Below are 22,000 nucleotides of genomic sequence, written 5' to 3' on the forward strand. Positions count from 1 at the left end.
ATTCTTATCAAGAATCACTGAATAATTTCGATTGCAAGGGACCTTTGGAGGACACCTGCTCCAAATCCCCACTCAAAACAGAGCCACCTTCCAAGTGAGTGCAGGGTCACATCCCTATCCACTCTGGGCATCTCCAAAGGAGATTCCATAGCTTCTCTGTGCCATTTGTCCCAAACTGTTCGCTAACTCTACTGTTAAAAACTTTTTCCTAACATTGAATTGGCATTTCCTTTGTTGCAGCTTATGTCTCTCACACGTGTCTTTCGCTGCACATCTACATAAGCCCATCTCCACTTTCCTTTTACCTTCCCATTAGTACATATTCAAAGATAGCAATAAAATCCTTTCTTAGTTTTCTCAAGACTTAACAAACCATGATCTCTCGGTCTTCCCTTAAACATTATGTAGTCCAGCTCCTTATTCATCTTGAAGACTTGCTCCAATATGTCAACAACTTTCTTTGATGGTAGCCGACATGACATATAATATGATATTCATGACAAGACATTTTACCTCAAAATATTCAAAAAAACAATATCATTTGAGAGGTTTTCAGTAAACACTCTCTGTACAATATGGCAACTTCAATATTATTCTTGACATCTAGCCCATACCAGAGTAGCTGTAAATATTTTCATGGCTATTGGAAGAGACATGATCTGTCTAAACAAAAGTCACACATTAGAGAAGCTGGGTGGTGGAGGTTTCTTCCCAGCAGTACACTTCTCAATTAGATATTCCGCAAGTCCAAGCTGTGGAGCTCAGAATATCCAAAAACTATCTGGAAGAGATGCCCAGAAAGAAAACATAAGGTTTGAGGGGAAATTCAGCTTGAAAACTTACCAATGCCAAATCATCTCGACTGCAGTCCAGGGCAGCAATCATCACCTGTTCATATATTATCCAAACTGGACACAAAAGAGACATTAAATGCAGATAATTGATTTTTTTGAGGTAATGGGAAACACCTACAATGTAAGTAAGATTAATGAATTCTGTCTGTATATTTTTCCCCTTCTACTCCCGTGGATCACTACTGAAACAGGCACATTTTAAGAAACTGCTGGAATCAATTAAAAACGCATTTAAGCAATTTTACTGCTTTTAGTAACAAAGTACCTTTTGACATCTTGAAAGGCAAAAAAGCTCTAATTCTCCACTATTCCTAAAGTTATAGCTGCAGCCTTCTAAACAGATCCCCATTAGGACTTGCTCTCTAATCAGACGTGGTGAACAGTCCTTTGGCCTAGAAAGAAAACAAACTTCCCTTAACTACTTCATTGCTGAAAGCTCTACAAAGGTTGTCTTTTTCCGAGAGTTGAACAACTTCTACAAATCAATGACAGATTACGTTATTTCTGTTCTAGGCCTACCGAGTTCTTGAATGTAAAGAACTTAACAGTGTAGCTACACGAGCTGCAGAAAAGAAAGGTTATGGTAGAGGGGAAACATGTAACGCGAGTCTTAGAAGTACTGAGTGCTCTGAACTCATGTAAAACCAATCAGGTGCACTCAGTATTTCATAGAACTGAAGCAGAAGCAAATGTCTTCCAAGATAAAAACACAGAAAAAAAATAAACTATAAAATTAAAAAGGCCCTCTCATTTTTAAAATAGTTTCTATGATATGAATTTCCACTATTCTTTTACGAAAATACTGTCTTTTGCTAAGTATACAGAAGAGGAGAAGCGGGCATTAATTTGCCTGTAATTCCTCTTCCCCATTAGAACTATTTGTAAGACATAAAACTAGACTACATAATAAAACTAGACTATATAATAAAACTAGACTATATAATAAAACGTGTACATTTTTTCCATGCATGTAAAAATACATACATAGCTAGACAAAATACAGATAACATATTTCCATGATATAAACTATATATTATGTTTAAAAAAAAAATCTAAACACAAGAATAAGATAGTTTTACAGTTTATGAAATTACCCTCTCCATTGAATCAAACTTCGGTCTACTCTATTTTGAACTCTAACCTTAGCCCAGGTTAGTGTCAGATACGAGGCAAAAGAACACTTGTAAGAGATTAAAATAATCAATTCAGAGGTATGTGTTTTTCTAATCTGTACTAAGCCCTTCTTGTTCAAGCTTAAAAACAAAAAAGCCAAAGGTCTTATTCCTCTACTTTGAAGTCCCAATCTATAGCTTTGGACTACTGGCTGTCCATTAGAAAAGCCCAACTTCTCATTAAAATCATGATGTGGGGAATAGTATCTCTGCCCCTTAGACTGAACATTAAATGAGTTATTTTTATTTTAAAAACTTTAATAACAATGAAATCTTTTGTTTTTTCCCCAATTATGTTGGGTGTCTTCTGCCTGAGGAAGCAAATTACAGAGATACCCAAATAATCTATTGCATTCATTATTTTCCCTTCTACATTCATTCTGAAATCAGCCACTGTAATATCCAGGCGTTTGCTGAAAATACACAAAGCAACAAGACTAACATCCGTCATATGCCACTCATTCACCTTCCATGGCTACCCAAGAAAGAATTCTAGGCCTGCCATAGATGATTGGGGGTTTTTTGGTTGTTGGTTTTTATTTGTTTGGTTTTAAAACTGTATACAGCTGCCATTCTGCTGCTACTTTAAAAAAAATATTAAACAGAATGCAAATATGAAAATAAATTTCAGACACTTTTATGCATTTGCTAAGAACCTCAGGAACAATGCAGCTAATTTATCTATTGGATTCTCAGGTTCATGAAAGAATAAAAAGCATGCATCTTGAACAGAAGGACAAACTCAAGCCTGACCATAAAGGAATGACAGCCTTTATTACTGAGAACACTGTTTCAGAAAGGCATCGGTAAGATCTGAGAGGAACACCAAGCTCCTCAACAATTTCTTTCCAAAATACAATTCTCGTAAATTACTACCAACATGGTAAGAAGAAAGTACAGTCAAGGTTAGTTCTCAAAGTTCTTCTGAAGCAGAAGGAACCTACGACAACTCTCTTGCAGGTGGGTGCATCAAGCCTGCCCATGCAGTCCACAAACAAGCATGTTCCTCACAGTTACAGTGCAAGACCCTCTCACAGTGCAGCATCTTCTTCAGGCACCAAATCTCCAAACGCACTTCATGACTCACTGCGATCCACAGAGGTGTCTTCAATACATGATACTTTGGGTAGATTATCCATGTATTTACACCCAAAAAAGTACAACATTTGCAGTGGCCAAGCTCCTTACAACGGAAGGAACTCCACAACAGAATTCTAGCTCGGAGGATGCAACACAGAACCAGAGCAAAGCATCAATATAAAACAAATCCTACCTGCAGAACCCCAAACCCAATACCAAAAGACTTCTCACCTGGCAAGAAAGGAAGGCAAAGTGTCTTTCTGAAATGACTATGTGGATTTTAATTTCTGGGACACTGTAAGAAGTTCAGTATTTGAAATTACAGTTAACTTACTAAACTAACTGAACAAGTTAACTAACTGTACGAAGTTAATCATATGGAATACTGTAACTTTTATTAGTGAATACAATGCACTACTGAAGCTGCTAAAATCCACTTGTGACTATGTGACAGCAGTGAATCAAATGAAAGAACTACAAGAGAAATGTATTAAAGACTGTCTATATTAAATTACCTGAATCATAAAAAAGTGAAAAAGAAGAAAGAATAAGCACTAAAATAAAAATCTGTGTGAGATTAATATGCAAACCTATACAATCTTGATAGCACTTTGCTATACTTTGTTTTATTTTATGGTTATGGTAAAAAGTTCTATTGTGACATGTTTCTAAGCAATTCTCTTTTAATGTAAAACGTTACATCCACGCTTCTGTCTACTGAAATTAGTATAAGGTAGCTAAAATCCCCCGAAAATTATTTCATGAGTAGTGGAAGCTTAGAGTTGCCTTCAACTATAATATCACAAACGTAATGTTATAATAAAAACAGCCTTACTATTAATTCCTGCAGCATGTACAACCTGATAAAGAAACAGCTTTCTCTGTTACAAAAAGATACTTTTCAACTTTTGCCACAGCGTTGAGAACAGAAAATCAGTCACGTGACAGCTAGAAAACAGTTTCACACTAAGTATTTACATAATGGTCTAACTACTAATTAAGCAAGCTAACAGTTCAAGTAGGCAATTTTTCCATCTGTTTTCACTGCAGCCCATATTTGGGAAAGAAATAAAATCTAGGAATTCCAGCAGCCTATTAAAGTAATATATATTTCATCAACATCCGTAGATACAGAAAGGCAACCGAGAAGTACAAAATACAGTCTGAAAAGAAACAACAAAATCAAACAATACAAGTTGTAAAAATAATGATTGTTTACTTACTGTCATCTCCAAGTTTAGATGCATATTCATTAATTAACTCCTCTCCAACATCCACTATCTGTTCACTGTTTCGGTAGTTTTCTTCCCTCCATTTCCTCATTTTATCACGCATATCTGGGGGCAAAGGGGAGGGGAAAAGAAAAAAATTTCCAGATAGTCAAGGAAGTTGAATTTTATTTCCGGAAAATATGAAGAATAGATTTAGAGAGCCATAGATCTAAAAACTGACTTCTACTAATATTAGAAAACTACTAGAGAACAACAGATAGGTGTACTAGACCTCTGAAACTGTATCATACAAACCATGCTCATGCTCTGACATAATAGATTCAAATTCTAAGTTTGCAGTCTCTCAGGTTAGTAACACACACAGTAAAAAAAGGTTACACCTAGTTATCCACTAACTAATAAAAATAAACAGGCATTACCTGCGGTTAGGAAAAATAGGCTACAAGAGATTTCTCCCAAGCAGTTTCACACTTACACTTACAAACAATACTAAAACTGCATTTCTGCTCCAGGTGAATAAATTTTCACCTGAAGTATTAAAAAAACTATGATAACTCAACCACTGCTCACATTTATCAGTGTAAGCAAAACGCTATGAACTTCTACTCTAAAAAGAATCTACATGCTCCTCCAGAAAGGAGCCTCAAGAAAGGCAGTCACGGAAGAGAAGGCTTTCTACACCAGGGAAGTGCCCAAAGGTATAAAAATTATCACTGTTTATCTAGGTAAGACAGAAAAGACAGTTTATTTTAGCACCAAGATTTTTGTTTCAAGAGCACGTTTACTATGAACCAGATCGCCAAGAGAGCACGCATACTTATGAAGTCAGCTAGAGAGCACTACCTAGCCTAGGTATTATTTATCCTCTGCATCAGGAAATTGCTAAGAATGTGATTTTATACATACATATACATTTATATACACATAAATGTTCCACATGCAAGAACAAGTTTTGAGGAAACTTAAGGAAAACAGTTTTCATTACTAGACAGTGGCCTTACTAATATGAAGGTACCAGGATAACTACTGCCAATACTTCTTTTTTAAACTTTACAACAGCTGGAAAAACAAACACAATGATAGAGCTAAACACTGTCAGTTTTTCTTGCACTTCAAAACGCATAGTTAACATAAGTGACAGTTAAAAATTAAGCATGGAACTTGCTTCCATCTACCTGAAGTGATCTCGGATCGCTCACAAGACTGTTACTGTGCTACACTTTGTATTTTGAAATTCAACCAAAACCACCACAGGGTTACATTTCACAAGCATGAGTAAAGTTAAATGGTTCTAGACACATGATGATCCCTGGAAATTCAAAGTTAGACAGCAAGAATGTGAAAGAACACAAACACTCACAAAAGCTGACAAGCTAAACGCATAAAAATAAATAAGCTGTCTGATTTCTACCACTCATTTACTTGGAAATTATCAATGTCTCCATTCCAGTGTGATTCCAAATGGAATAGTGTCTGAATGATGTATTAACAGAGCATGCATCTACCATTCATTACCCAAGTACAGCATTTACAGAGATGGAAAAAAAACTGCACGACAGAGAATAGTGTATCAGCCAATCACTGAAAAACACAGTAGAAAAAAAATGTTCTCATTGATGTGAATCTTGAGAAACTCGTTAGTTTTAGAAATACTGAAATTTAAGTAAGGTAGAAGAAAGAAAATGCCCAAAACTGCAGCAAAACTTACACAAGGCTTTTTACAATGTTGACAAACTTAATGAATTTTTTACTAAGAAAGCCATCAAAAGAGTCAGCCAATAAAAATTCAAGTTTTGGAGGCCAATCTACATACAGCACATAACACAAGGTTGGGCAGTAGCAGTCGAGGATTTAAAAAAAAAATTAAAGAAATGTCTAGTTTTAATTACAATTACTCCTGTCACATATATAGACTGGTCCCGAGCAATTGACACATTTGTTTTCGTCTTAGGTTCTGTTAAATTATCAAGCTTTGCACATACAAATCAAAGCATTACAAGTTCAAAGGAGCAGAAGCACTTGCCACAATGTTTGCTGTTCCCTAAAAACATGCAAGCAGTCTGCTGTAAGCCAGAAGAAATTACCTGTGTTTTATTTCTGTGTCTGTTAAGGCGTCATTTAATTTGGCCTGAGCAACCAGATATGGAGTAATCCTCTTATAACTACTTATACATCAACTACTTAGTTGGATCATAGTTTACAAATCCTTGATATCTCAAAGCACCTGACGAAATGAAGGAAGTCACCCCAATCAGTAGAGACATACACTGCATACTCCAAAACATTACCTCGACTCGTAACAACTGCTACCACTGGCAGTTCACTCAGGGACCCCATGACCGTGACATTCCTAGAGCTCATTCGTATATTATTCTTCTGTTACAGACACCGAATCTTCCACCACACCTCAGCTCCACTCACTCACATCTCACAAAGCACGAATCAAACCAAAAACCCCACAAATCCACCTATTCAGTCAGCTTACCCAAACACCCAGGGTGTGCAATGGCCTGGCGACTGCTCTCTGCGGGTCTCCAGACCCCTCTCCTTACCTGGACGCCCGGCCGGCGCTTTGCAGCCGCAGGCAGAGGCAAAGGCAGCTCAGCTGGGCACCGCGGATGCTGTCTCCAACCATAGCAACTCAGAGCTCAGAGTGGCCTCAAACAAAATCCTAGCACCTTGTTGGCATTGCCTGTTGTAATACCATAATTTCCTACACAAAATCCAGAATAAACTAATCTGTCCCTTTGATTACAACTGAAAATTAAGAACACCTAAAAGCAAGCAAACACAACAAACACACCTCACCGGCACTTAACTGCACACAGATTACGGTAGAGATAAAATGTTAGACTGCTTTCTATTTCCCAGAGTCTCTCCATACAAACTAAGTATGAATTCAGAATCTAAGTCATAGGCAGGAAGAAATTTTGTCATCTAAAGTGGACACTAATAACTAGAGACATTAAAGACAGAAGTGTTCAATTTTTAAAGTCGTTTGGGATTTTCTCTTCATTATATCTCATGTTCCCCGATACATACATTTGCAAGAAAATGGCCTCACATATACAGACTTTCACCTTATAAAGCCTTTTATATTTTCAAAAATTATAGAATCATAGAACGGTAAGGGTTGGAAGGGACCTTAAAGATCATCCGGTTCCAACTTCCCTGCCATGAGCAAGGGACATCTTCCACCAGACCAGGTTGCTCAGAGCTCCATCCAACCTGGCCTTGAACACTTCCAGGGAGGAGGCATCCACAGTTTCTCTGGGCAACCTGTGCCAGCGCCTCACCACCCTCATGGTGAAGAATTTCTTCCTAATACCTAACCTAAATCTGCCCTCTTTCAGTTTAAAGCCGTTCCCCCTTGTCCTATCACTACACACTCTTGTGAAAAGTCCCTCTCCATCCTTCCTGTAGGCCCCTTCAGGAACTGAAGCCTTCTCTTCTCCAGGCTGAACGGCCCCAACTCCCTCAGCCTGTCCTCATAGCAGAGGTACTCCAGCCCTTGAATCATCTTCGTGGCCCTACTCTGGACCCACTCAAACACATCCATGTCCTTCCTATGTTGGGGGCTCCAGAGCTGGACACAGTACTCCAGGTGGGGTCTCATGGGAGCAGAGTGAAGGGACAGAATCACCTCCCTTGACCTGCTGGCCATGCTTCTCTCGATGCAGCCCAGGACACAGTTGGCTTTCTGGGCTTCAAGCGCACATTGACGGCTCATGTTGAGCTTCTCATCCACCATCATCCCCAAGTCCTTCTCCTCAGGGCTGCTCTCGAGCCACTCTCCACCCAGCCAGTACTTGTGTTTGGGATTGCCCTGACCCACGTGCAGGACCTTGCACTTGGCCTTGCTGAACTTTATATGGTTCACGCAGGCCCACCTCTCCAGCCTGTCAAGCTCCCTCCAAATGGCATCCCTTCCCTCCAGCATGTCAACCACATCACACAGCTTGATGTCGTCGGCAAACCTGCTGAGGGTGCGCTCAGTCCCACTGTCCATGTCGCCTACAAAGATATTAAACAGCACTGGCCGCAGTACTGACCCCTGAGGCACACCACTCACCACTGCTCTCCACCTGGACATCCAGCCATTGACTGCAACTCTTCGTGTGCGTCCATCGAGCCAGTTCCTTATCCAATGAGTGGTCCATCTGTCAAATCTATGTCCTTCCAATTTAGAGACATGGACATCATGCGGGACAGTGTCGAATGGCTTGCACAAGTCCAGGTAGACGATGTCAGTTGCCTGTCCTTTGTCCACCAACACTGTAACCCCATCATAGAAGGATACCAAGTTGGTCAGGCATGATTTTCCCTTGGTGAAGCCACGTTGGCTGTCCCAAATCACCTCCTTGTTATCCATATGCCTCAGCATGGTTTCGAGGATTCAAGACCCACCTGGACAAGGTCCTGTGCAGCCTGCTGTAGGTGACCCTGCTTCGGCAGGGGTGTTGGACTAGATGACCCACAGAGGTCCCTTCCAACCCTAAACATTCTGTGATTCATTCCGTGATTCTGTGATCTGCTCCATTATCTTGCCAGGCACAGAGGTGAGACTGACTGGCCTGTAGTTCCCCAGGTCTTCCTTTTTTCCCTTTTTAAAAATGGGGGTGATGTTGTCCCTTCTCCAGTCGGTGGGGACTTCCCCAGATCGCCACGCCCTCTCAAATATCATGGAGAGTGGTTTGGCAACTTTGTCTGCCTGTTCCCTCAGGACCCGTGGATGCATCTCATCAGGCCCCATGGGCTTGTGCACCTTCAGGTTCCTTAGGCAGTCTTGAACCTGGTCTTCTCCTACAGTGGGCGGTTCTTCATTCTCCCAGTCCCCACCTTTGCCTTCTGCAACATGGGCGGTGTGGCTAGAGCACCTGCTGTTGAAGACTGAGGCAAAAAAGTTGTTAAGCACCTCAGCTTTCTCCACATCCCGGGTAACCAGGTCTCCAATTTCCTTCCGGAGAGAGCCCTCATTTTCCCTAGTCTGCCTTCTATCACGGATATACCTATAGAAGGCTTTCTTGTTCACTTTGACATCCCTGGCCAGATTTAATTCTGTCAGGACTTTAGCTTTCCTAACTTGCTCCCTGGCTACTCAGACGATTTCTCTGTATTCCCCCCAAGCTACCTGTCCTTGCTCCCATCCTCTGTAGCCCTCCTTTTTCTGCCTGAGTTTGGCCAGCAGCTCCTTTTTCTTCCATGTAGGCCTCCTGGTGTTTCTGCCTGACTTCCTCTTGGTTGGGATGCATTGCTCCTGAGCTTGGAGGAAGTGATCCCTGAATAGTGACCAGCTTTCTTGGGCCCCTCTTCCCTCTAGGGCTTTATCCCATGGCATTCTACCAAGCAGATCCCTGAGGAGGCCAAAGTCTGCTCTCCTGAAGACCAGGGTAGCGAGCTTGCTGCACACCCTCCTCACTGCCCTAAGGATCTTGAACTCCACCATTTCACGGTCACTGCAGCCAAGGCTGCCCTTGACTTCCACATTCTCCACCAGCCCCTCCTTGTTGGTGAAAACAAGGTCCAGCATCACACCTCTCCTTGTGAGCTCCTCCACCACTTGGAGGAGGAAGTTGTCCTCAAAGCATTCCAGGAACCTCCTGGATTGCCTGTGCCCTGCTGTGTTGTCCCTCCAACAGATGTCGGGGTGGTTGGGCTAGTTATTGAACATATATAAGATTTATACATGTTCCTTTTCCGGGTTAAGTAAAGGTGGCCCGTCCACCTGGAGTCAAGTCCGGTAGATTTGTCTCAATTTGGTATGCCACGCGTCATGATCACAAGTGCCCAATATAGTCCCTACGTACCACGGAGACCGGAGGTGTAGTGTGGGGTGTACCACAATGTCATCATTTCGTTTTTTCTTTTATTGGTAACAGTTAGGGTACAACATTGGGGATAACAGCGAAAGAGTCAAACAATCAAACCGTACAATCCCGAGTTCGCAAACTCCAACCCACTCAGTTCCATTCCCTCTTTCACCAGCACTCAGTGGCACCAATGGCCACAGTGGCACCAATGGCCACAAGGTCTCGTTTGGCTACCGATACATAGATGACCCACATCGGAAGTCCCCCATGAGAACCAGGGCTTTGGAACGTGAGGCTTCTCCTATCTGCCTTTAGAGGGCCTCATCTGCTTGCTCGTCCTGGTCAGGCGGCCTGTAGCAGACTCCCATTGTAATGCTGCCCATACCTGCCCTGCCTTTAATCTTGTCCCATAAGCTCTCCGTGGGCTCCTCATCCAATCCCAGGCGGAGCTCCATGCACTCCAGCTGATCTTTGACACAGAGGGCAACACCTCCTCCTCGTCTCCCCTGCCTGTCTTTCCTAAAGAGCCTGTATCATCCCATCCCAATGCTCCAGTCATAGGAGCTGTCCCACGTCTCCATGATTACAATTACAAAGAATTCCTTGCAAAGAGTCTCACATGAATATGTAACAAAAACTCTTAATGTGCCACTACTTAAGCAGCACAGTTTTTAATACAGAAAACAGTAGTACTAATTCAGTGATCCAGAAAACTTAAGCAACTTAAGCAACAGTCACCACGAGCTATTAAAAATCTTCCAACATATTCTTTTCACTTGTTTTCAATTTATATTAAAAGAAATCTAGTTTAGAGAATATGCCATTCCCTTCTCTTTTTGGTTTAGATATCTAGTGAAGAAGAATCATTGACAAAAACAAGAGTTGAGGTGACAGCATTCAAAGATGTCCAGAAAGCCCATCCACCACTAGCCAAAAGTCACTGCTTCATTGTAGCTGGGTTTGAGATGTTAATGCTATTATGCTTCTGTGCAAGGTAGAGAAAGAAAACAAAACCTGGCTTATTGTGTCCAATTCTGACAGTATGTCAGATAAATTTTCAGTGAAAGTCAGCTGTTATTTTATTAGTTCACTATCAGGACTGCTTCTTGTTTGCTGCACGTTGACTCATGTGCTCCAAAACCTACTCCTAAAACGAAGTTATACAGATAACATTTTTCTTATATTTTTTTTAATATTACTGCTCATGGGCCAAATTCATCTTTAGTGTATCACTGAAACCATGTTAAATATTTATGAATGGTCTCTATAAAGTTCTCTATAGCTTAAGAGACTCCTATACGAGGCTGCACATCACCAGTTACAACTGATGTGCGAACTGCTACATCATGCTGCTTTGCCACACCTGCAATTCTTGGCGCTGTGTCACTCCATGTAGTTTCTAATTCCTGTAAATAGACAGGAAGCAGGAAACAGAAGGTCTTTATTTACAGGATAATTAGCAACAGTGACCATAAAAAAGGAGCAACACATCACTTTCTCTCAAATAAATAAGCTGTAAAATATATGATGCATACTGACATATAAGCATTTCTTTTAATACCATAGCACCTTGAAGCCATGTTTGGATCATCCAAGACCATTGATCAAGACTCTGAAGTTACATGAGAGGTGTTCCTGCTTCACAGATTGTAAAATACACTTTAATGCTCAAGACACAGCAGGTGACAAAGTAAATGTAAAGACAACAGTTCCAACAGTGGAAAACACAGTTACTTCCAGTCATCTTTCCTAACCACCCATTCAATGCATTTACCCAGCATAAAATTTAATCATGGTTAAACTCCCACCTTTTTCACAAAGAACCTGATTGAAAAGCAAAGCAAGGTACAAACTGTCTTTCATTTATCTCAGGTTATTCTTCTTCCCTAAACTCCAATCACAGTCTCATTGTTGAGCAATACATAACTAAAACCTGTCTTGATCAGAAAAGACCGAGTATATAAAGGATATTTTTCAGGTAAATATCAATTATACACCTGGTTTCACAGAAATTAAGCATTTTGGATAAACTCAAGATGAGCTACACGAAATTCCTAGAACTGTGTTCAAGTTTGCCTCTAGGGGCTAGGTCACCACACTGTTGGGATCACCGCACCCACGAGAAGCCTCACTGCACCAGGGATCTGTTAAAGTACACATGGAGAAGACAGAAAAGCTGCCTTGGCTGAGAAGTGTCTTTGCATGGTCTGTTGCAGGACTCCATTCATTTTCACTTTACATCTCTTAAAACAGAGGAAAAGAATACATAATTTTTCACAGAATCACAGAATGTTCGGGGTTGGAAGGGACCTCTGTGGGTCATCTAGTCCAACACCCCTGCCAAAGCAGGGTCACCTACAGCAGGCTGCATAGGACCTTGTCTAGGCGGGTCTTGAATATCTCCAGAGAAGGAGACTCCACAACCTCCCTGGGCAGCCTGTTCCAGTGCTCCATCACCCTCAGAGGGAAGAAGTTCTTCCTCATGTTCAGATGGAACTTCCTATGCTTCAGTTTGTGCCCATTGCCCCTTGTCCTGTCACTGGGCACCACTGAAAAGAGTCTGGCCCCATGCTCCTGACACCCACCTTTCAGATATTTATCAGCATTTATAAACCCCTGCTGAGCCTTCTTTTCTTCAGGCTGAACAAGCCCAGCTCCCTCAGCCTCTCCTCGTAGGGGAGATGCTCCAGTCCCCTCATCATCCTCGTAGCCCTCCGCTGGACTCTCTCCAGTAGCTTCTCATCTTTCTTGAACTGGGGAGCCCAGAACTGGACTCAGTACTCCAGATGGGGCCTCACCAGGGCAGTGTAGAGGGGAAGGAGAACCTCCCTCGACCTGCTGGCCACACTCTTCTGAATGCACCCCAGGATCCCATTGGCCTTCTTGGCAGCCAGGGCACACTGCTGGCTCGTGGTCAACCTGTTGTTCACCAGCACTCCCAGGTCCCTCTCCACAGAGCTGCACTCCAGCAGGTCAGCCCCGAGCCTGTATTAGTGCATGGGGTTGTTCCTCCCCAGGTGCAGGACCCTGCACTTGCCCTTGTTGAACCTCATCAGGTTCCTCTCTGCCCAACTTTCCAGCCTGTCCAGGTCACGCTGAATGGCAGCACAGCCTTCTGGTATATCTACCACTCCTCCCAGTTTTGTGTCATCAGCAAACTTTGCTTTCGAAGGTGTGCTTCTAAAGTGGAGACATCCCCTTGCACCGACACAGATCTTCCCCTACTCTCCAACTCTTTCATTTGGATGTAAACTGGAAGATACCAACTGAGAAGCTGACATGACAAAACTCCTCAGGTGGTCCCCAAAACTTTCTCGTTCAACATACCCATATTCAAAACCATGCACCTATCACGATGCCACAAATGTCAATCAAAATTCTTGGAAATAGAATATGGAGGTTAATTCAAAGAGTAGGATGCTCAGCTCAGCATAAATCAGCCAAGTCGAAAAGCAGCAAGCTTGAGCATCCCACACCTGGCCTTTACATCAGACAATAAAGACACCAACTCTGCGATACTCTCAGCCAAAACAATCTAGGGCTAAATGTACAGAAACATATCCACAGTGCACGTTACCTAGCTTGTGAAAAATCTCATTTCTCTTTCCAGTCACTGACACTTGAGAACAACAGGAGAAAAAAACCCTAAATCTCTGGTTTTTGTAACAATTTACGCTCAAGCAAAGCAAAAACCGGGAAAGTTCTTTACATAAGCTGTTTTAGGGCAATTTCCGGGAAAGCCTAACAATAACACCAGCAACGCTCCACACAACTTCCCTTCCCATGCAGTGGCCTGCCCGCTCTCTACCCGAGCTTAGTTCACGAACACTGTACCTTGCCACAAGAAATACAAAAGAAAGGGCAACCAAGCTCTTCCCAAAGTGCTAAATTAGTCTAGTGACATCACAGCGATGCAACCAGGTATCAGGGCAAAATTACGTATAAACTGACCACCAGACACGCTGGCAAGAAAGCCCTCTTCTTCATCATTTGGTTACAGCACTGTTTTCTTCAATACCAGCTAAAATATTTTCTGAGATTGATGCAGTTTGAACTGAAAATTTAATATTTTAAATTCCATTTTGTTTTGCTTCAGAGTCCTACAGAAAAAGGTACCGGAAAGACAACATGGGCACTATTTCTGATGGGCAAGTTACCGGCATCTGCTAAAATACATCCCATGCAACTTTCCTCCTCTTATCCCCGTACTACAAAAACCAAACTAACCAATAATCTATGCTTGGGGAATTATTCTATCGCTCAGTTATTTCCTCCCAGATTGGCAGTAAATAATTAAAAAACCAAAGATCACACAGTTTCTCTGTACATTATCTTCTCTAGCATATAATGTTCATAATGTATGGGACCACCAAGCTAAAGGGTCCCCTGTTACGGTCAAAACTCTGGAGAAGCGTGAACTTATTGCTGACAGGGGAATGGAATGGGCTTGAGGTCTGTATGAACTCGCAGTCGACCACGTGCTGCTTACAAGAGAAGAACCACTGAGAACCTCAGGTAAACCTCAAAAAGCACTGCTACACGAAAACTAAACAATCCTTATGATCAAATGGATAGGACAGCTACCAAGACCCAGGGAAGCAGGATTTCAAAACCTTTTCTGTCCCTCCAGAGCTTCTGGGAGCTCCTCCATAAACGCTCCATACCACCAAGTTCTAGGAGAGCACCAGGGAACGTCCAGGCGCTCCATACCGCGCACACAGACACACAGACACACACAGACACACACCCCGGCCACTATTCCTCGTAAGCGCTGTCCGGGGGTGCCGAGGGGTCGGAAAGCGGGGCTGCCAGGAACCCGGCCGCTTCTCCGGCCACGCCGCCCCGCCGGCGCCGGCCGGCCGCCCGCTCCCGAGGAGCCCCTCGCCCTGACCTCCCGCCCGGGCACCGGCACCGCCGCCGGCCTGCCCTGGGCCCGCCGCGCAGCCGCGCTCCGGGGGCACCGCGGGGGCCTGCGCACCGCCGCCCCCCGCCCGGGGCTCGCTCGGTCGGCCCGGGCCCGACCCGTCCCCGGGGGAGAGGCCGCCGGCTGGCCGCGACGTTACCTTCCCAAGTCACGTCGTACATCTCCGACACCTTCGCCATCTTGGCGGCCGCCCCCGTGACGCGCCGCCGTGACGGGCCCGGCCGTCATTGGCGGGGCGGGCGGGCGGTGTCCCGCGGCGCGGCCTGCCCGGAGCGGCCCGCATGACACCCCCCCTTCCCCGGCCCGCTTGAGGCCTGGGCCGCCCGACCCGCCTGACCAGCGAGGTGAGCCGTCCGCGCCTCTGCGTGAACCGCCACAGCGACAAATTTCCGACTGTCAGGGGGAGAAGCGCCCCCGCAGGGCCTTGCAGCCGGGAGCGGGGCCAGGGGCTCGCCGCCGGGCCCGGCCGCCTCTGCCTCCCCGCCGCCCTTTGTCGTCGGGCGCCGTGGCTTCTGCTGACCGCCAGTCACGGGGATGAAGGTTTGCTTAGCAAAGAAGGCTCCTGATCTCAACACTGTGTAGCTGTTAAGAAATAAATGTCTTTATCTGCACTGAAGATGTTCAGAAAATGGCAATGGATTTTTGACTTCATGTTCATGTATGCTAAAGGAACTGGGATTTAGAAAATATCACCATAAACTTACTTGTCTGGCACTCAGCTCTGACGAGATCTCTGCTGGGAAATGCCTCAGACTCCATACTCAATCCCCTAGCTCGATCAACAAATGTACCCCGGTATCAAGAAAACTGTTTATTTATTGTGTTGCTTCCTCTGAACTAGAATAAAATACCAATTCTTAATACAGTCTAGTCCAACCCCCCTGCCAAAGCAGGGTCACCTACAGCAGGCTGCAGAGGACCTTGTCCAGGTGGGTCTTGAATATTTCCAGAGAAGAAGAATCCACAACCTCCCTGGGCAGCCTGTTCCAGTGCTCCATCACCCTCAGAGGGAAGAAGTTCTTCCCCGTGTTCAGACGGAACTTCCTATGCTTCAGTTTGTTCCCATTGCCCCTTGTCCTGTCACTGGGCACCACTGAAAAGAGTCTGGCCCCATGCTCCTGACACCCACCCTTCAGATATTTATCAGCATTTATAAACCCCTGCTGAGCCTTCTTTTCTTCAGGCTGAACAAGCCCAGCTCCCTCAGCCTTTCCTCATAGGACAGATGCTCCAGTCCCCTCACCATCCTTGTAGCCCTGCGCTGGACTCTCTCCAGTAGCTCCTCATCTTTCTTGAACTGGGGAGCCCAGATCTGGACTCAGTACTCCAGATGGGGCCTCCCTAGGGCAGAGTAGAGGGGGCGGAGAACCTCCCTCGACCTACTGGCCACACTCCTCTTAATGCACCCCAGGATCCCATTGGCCTTCTTGGCAGCCAGGGCACACTGCTGGCCTGTGGTCAGCTTGTCATCCACCAGCACTCCCAGGTCCCTCTCTGCAGAGCTGCTCTCCAGCAGGTCCACCCCGAGCCTGTACTGATGCATGGGGTTGTTCCTCCCCAGGTGCAGGACCCTGCACTTGTCTTTGTTAAATTCCAATGGGTAGGGAACTATTACTCCTTTTTTACACTTAAACGAATGAATGCAGAATGGTAACACACCAGATCAATAAAGGACTTACCACACACCTGCTCTGCACATTACAGGGTATCACTGAAATAGCTGAGGTAAAATGAGAAGTCAGCTTGCAGAGTTCAGTGCGGCTGGATTGCTGAGCCAGCTGTAATGCCTAACATTACAATGGGACACAGACAGAACTATAAATCCGAAATTTCGATCCTTTTAAAAGCCCTGTCAGCTGCCACCTAATGCTGAAGGAACTGAAATTTGAGAAATGTGTGTTCAAAGTGTTAGGGAGGGGTTTGGACTTTCAGTTCCCCGGACATCAGTTCTGTGCTTCTGCACCTGCCCACAACCTTCTGTCTCGGCAGGAGACGGCACATCACGGGCACTCGGTCCCGTTCCTGTTCTCAGCAAGAACTCTGCTCTCTCTGCTAGCTAGATTTAGACGGCTCCCTGGTTGTGTTGGAATGCTTCCTCAGACATGCAGCCCTCCACCTGCAGTGTTAAGAGGAGCCTGGATCCTGAAGTCATGTGCTGTAAGCGGTGCCTGCTGCCTTTTTTGGACACAGTCTTGAATGGTTTGCCTAAAATCACATACACCGTGTTCTGCCGAGCTCAAAACTGACCCTTCCACTGCATTCCTCTGCTCTTACTGTGGAAGAGAAAACCATCCACACTCACCAAGAGCCGGGAATTATTGTTACAATATCCCGTTATTCCAGATACTGTTATAGTTGGAAACAGAAATGTTTTTGGTATGAAGCTTTTTCTTCTTGGAAACTGAAACAGTGGTTTTGAAAGATGTTTTCTGATGCCAAGGAGTTCCATCACTTAATTCAAAGTTTGAAGTGTTTTGCTAATAAAGCTTAAAATGCTCTAAAAAAGGCAATAGTTGTACAAAATATCTTTTCTGGATCTGTCATGTTCTGCTCTTCTGCCATTTCTGCAGGAACCAACTGGAAAGGTAGTGATCCAAATTTCACATGATGTTAAATGCAAGGTGTTTTGAGTAGACTATTTTAAAATGCAGAAAAATCACCATAAGCTTTTTGTAGGTATCACAGCTAGTTCTACAAATTACCAAATAAAAATTAAAAAAAAAAATCAACAGATATCTGTTTTTGCTCAGTTTCCTATTAAAAGACCTTTCTCTTTTATTATGAAACCCATCAGTCAGTTCAATAATAATTCATTCAGAATTACGGTTCAGAGAAGTGACACCTACCAAGGAAGAAGAACACAGTTTTCCAGCAAAGTATGGAAGTCTTATGTCCTGTCCATGAGATACGGGGCATATGGAAATATCTGGGCTTGTCACCTAACAAAATCTAGAAACTATTTTAGTTCAGTAATGTTGGGGTTAGTTTAGTAATGTAACAATGGTGGCATCCTTCCAGTAGGTAGGAGATAGGAGACAACAACTCAGAAACAGCCATGGCGCCGGAAAGAATGCACATGGGTAGGATCCGTGTACACTGTGAATTAATAAAGTGCCAATTTGTCTTCTGCATGAACCAAATGGTTCATTTGCTTGTTAAGATGCACTTTCCCCCCATGCAAGAGTATGGACAAACTTCATTTTATGCAAGGAAGATTTACAGATACTATTAACTTGTGCCGCACTGGTAAGGATCAGTTCTGGAAGATAAATTAGTGGAAGAAAAATACAGGAAATTCAAGAAATTTGAATCATGTGACTTAAGGACTCTGTGCTTTCATGCGGGTGCCTTGGAGCCTGATCCAACTAGGCATTCATTTATTAGCATTGAACTTCCGATATTTTCTTACACCAAGTTTAAAATTTCCTAGTATGAAAGAAAAATAGGTAAGAAAATAAAAGAATAAATTTGCTTTAAGGGAATTACTATGATGAGTAATAATATGTAAAGGAGAACATTTTAATATGCTTTTAAGTTTTATCACAGCATCACCACAAATATGAAACACCAAGCAAAAATTTTATAAATAATCTTGAAAAATTTTGAGGTTTTATCCTTACCATTTTGACTAGCACAAACTATTATATATTGCAACATATGTAGCAAAGCAGTACCATTTTGAATTTCTAATTCAGCATTAGTATTTACAGTCAATTTAAAATGAATTCCCTCTTTCTGATTCCCAAAGTAAAGGACAAGAGGAGACCACAGCCGGAGGAGTTTTGTTATCCTTAAGCTACAAAGCTTCTTTGCTGTTGACACTCACAAACTGAGAACACTGCCAGAATTACATCATTCAGCGTGCCATGAAAAAGACAAAGAGAAGGAACGTTTGGAAAGCTGGGGAAAACAAGAAATATAAATCAATTTGATGAATTGACAATGTTAACAACCCTTAAGCAAGCTGACCAGCGCTTGCTCTACAGCTTGATGCTCTAAGCTGTATCCTGAGAGCTTCCTGAGATTGTTTTTAAAATGGCCGTGAAGCGAACAAACGCCACAGACCAAAGTTTCTGAGTTCGTGTGGTAAGATTGTACGTGCTTAAATTTTCGCATTTACTCGCTGAGTACATGCAAGCTTGGAACCGCTGTCCCAAAGACCTTCCTTTGCGTGCTTAATTAAGAATTTTTGTAGAGCCTTACCTAGATCCTGCGGGCATTAATTAAATGCAAGACTTCATTAATAGCAATACACTGAAGTGAAGGAATTCACAGTCGGGAGTCGGCTTTGCGAGGGGCAGGAGGGAGCTGAGGAGCTGGCGTCTGGCTGGGACGCAGCCCCCCCTGCCTGGCGGCCACCATTGCCGCTGGGTGGGTGCCGAATGGGTCAGCGCGGCTGGGAGACGGCAGAGTCGGGCCCTGCGGCCCCGGCCCCCTTTGCCGGCGGGGCTGGGGGTGGGAGGGAGCGGTGTGCGCAGGTTGCCGGCCGACCTGGTGCCACGGCGGGGATGGGGGAGCGGGAAATAGGCTGAGTCTCGGTTTTCGCCCTGTTTCTGTGGCAGCCTTGTGCCCTCCCGTTGCAGGCAGCAATGCTCCTCTGAGGGCAGAGCAGAAGCAATGGACGTCGTGCCCACGTGCCTGCCAGGACGAGGACGTCTCTCTTGCACAAAAAACAAGGATGAGAAGCAGGGGGACCAGAGAGAGCCCCTCTCCCGGGGCAGCAGATGGGGAAGAGCTGGAGGGAGGGCTCGGAGCCGGGGGTCTGCAGCTGAGCAGCTCCCAGGGCCTTCCTTCAGGGGTGGTGGGGGCCATGGCAGGCAGCTGCACGCCCGCAGGCCTGCAGCCGAGGGGGCCCGGGCGGTCCCTCCCGCCCTCGACCCTGAGGCTCCCAGCCCTTACTCATCTCCTCATAGCTGCAGCACTCTGTCATACACGTTTGGGGTCTTTTTTGACTGACTTGAAATAAATTGTGCTGAAGTTAAGGGAATTGCGGTGCTCTCCCCTAGCTGAAATCTGCTCTCGGAATGTTTTTTTAACGTCCTCCCAACATCCTGACCATTTAAAAATTTTCTCATTTCTGAACCTCGTGTCTGCCTCACAAATAATTCTCCTGTGCTTTACCCCAATCCTTATTTATTAACTTTGTTCCTTTTCCCAAGTTCTCTCCTTGTGTTCAGCTACGTCTCATTATTTTTGCGACGTATCTGAGGTGCTTTGGTCAGGACAATTGCTGTACTTGGAGGGGAAATGATCTCTTCGTAGGGCAGCATGTTTTATTCATGGATACAGCGGTTTGTGTTTCCTCCCTTAAAAAGATGCTAAACTGAGGTGGAAGGTTTATCTGGACTGGTTATCATACCTGCCACGGCAAAATGATGGTGATGGCTTGGCGGTGGTAGCTAATCCATTCTCTCCTCAGCAGAGGCAGAAATGACTGCCATGCTGTTCCTCAAGCAAGGCGTCTCTTCACACTGAGAAAAATAAGAAGTCTCTGCGTATGTGTTTCTCATCTCAGTATTAGAGATGGGAAAACCAAAATACTGGGAGCTGACGTACCTTACCTAAACTCCTACAGCAAAACAAAGGACTTATCCCCTCATTCACGTACAATCTAATTGTCCGACTTGAAAGTCCTTATTCCTGGTTTTAACCATATTGCTATTTGGTATTCACACACATTTGTTTTACGCACCGTTCACAACGTATGCTGCCAGGTCCTGCTGCAATTAAGGTAGGTTTGTGAGGTGTCAAACTTCAACATTAATTTTTCTAGGTATTCCAGTCCTTCTCCTGCCTCGACTTCTAAGAAGTTCATGGCAATGTATACCTTGTTATTTGTCATTTAACCCCTCATTTTCCTTACAAACTGTTCCAGGCTACTTGGCCAGCCTTTATGAGTTTCCACACTGCTAGCTAGCTGCTGTTTTATGAGTCCAACCAATTGCTCTCACACTCCAAGTCACTGGTCAGAAAAGCAGAGTCTGCATCCAAAGGATGGGGCGTGTCTGGAGGAGCTACAGTGAGCACCACCGTTGCAGTCAGAGCAGCAGTAACATACTTCATTACTGGCAGCAGCCTCCTCAGCTGCATTTTCACTTTACCAGAGCCATGAGCACACCAAACATCTGAAATGGCTCAACTGGGAATCAAAAGAAATTTGTTAGAGGGCCAGAATGCCTTGACTACATACCCTGCTACAAAAACCTGAATTAGATACTTGCTGGTTTTCCGAATGCTAATCTGCTGATTGCTTCGTCCGGTTCTTCTTCAACCTGGGGCTTCTTTAGGGAGGCAGAAGCAGACTGTAGAAGAGCAATGGCAGAACATGGACACTGCAATAGCAAATATTCCTCGGTAAATGCAGAGCGATGTGCTCTGAACCTGTCCCCTGAGATGACCTGGGGAGGTTCCCTGCAGGTGCTTTTTGGCTGCACCCATTACCAGGTAGTCTCAATTTCTGCCCTCTTTACTTGATTTTGGAAGAAAAATTTCAAGGGGGGGGAGGAGGGGAAGTTTTCTTACGGACTGATAATGAAGTTAAGGAGGAAGAGTGAGGAAGTTAAGGAAGAAGAGTTAAGGAGGATTCTGACTTTCTTGGGGTGTCACTAGCCTTGATTTGGGATATAAGCTTTGGTGGATGATTTACACATCTCACCTGGCTTGCCACATCCTTGGCAGTATGGCTGCCAAGTGAGAGAAAAAAGATTTTAAAAGCACAAGCCAAGCAGAAAATGCCTCATAATAATCTAAACTGTGATTCTAATTACCATGACATTGTTACACACTAGAGCTGTTACATAAGATTTAAAAAGAGTATACAATACATCATTACAATCTGCATGCATGAATGTTAATGGACTGCAGCTTCAGAAAAAATTTAATCAAAACAAGGCTGTGATTTTGCCTGCGAATAATATGACTCCTTCCA

The 22,000-nt window shown here is 44.1% G+C and overlaps 1 protein-coding gene across 1 annotated transcript in view; it reads right to left on the reverse strand.

Moving 5' to 3' along the window:
* EMC2 (ER membrane protein complex subunit 2) overlaps positions 1–15,300 on the reverse strand; it is a 48,804-nt gene extending 33,504 nt beyond the window's left edge. Inside the window, 4 exon segments of the mRNA XM_075415682.1 lie at positions 844–908; positions 4,330–4,443; positions 15,212–15,266; positions 15,268–15,300. Of these exon segments, the coding sequence (XP_075271797.1) occupies positions 844–908; positions 4,330–4,443; positions 15,212–15,266; positions 15,268–15,300 (267 nt within the window).
* Positions 15,301–22,000: the final 6,700 nt, after the last annotated feature.

Source organism: Opisthocomus hoazin, chromosome 3 (genome assembly GCF_030867145.1).
Source record: "Opisthocomus hoazin isolate bOpiHoa1 chromosome 3, bOpiHoa1.hap1, whole genome shotgun sequence".
NCBI lineage: Eukaryota > Metazoa > Chordata > Aves > Opisthocomiformes > Opisthocomidae > Opisthocomus > Opisthocomus hoazin.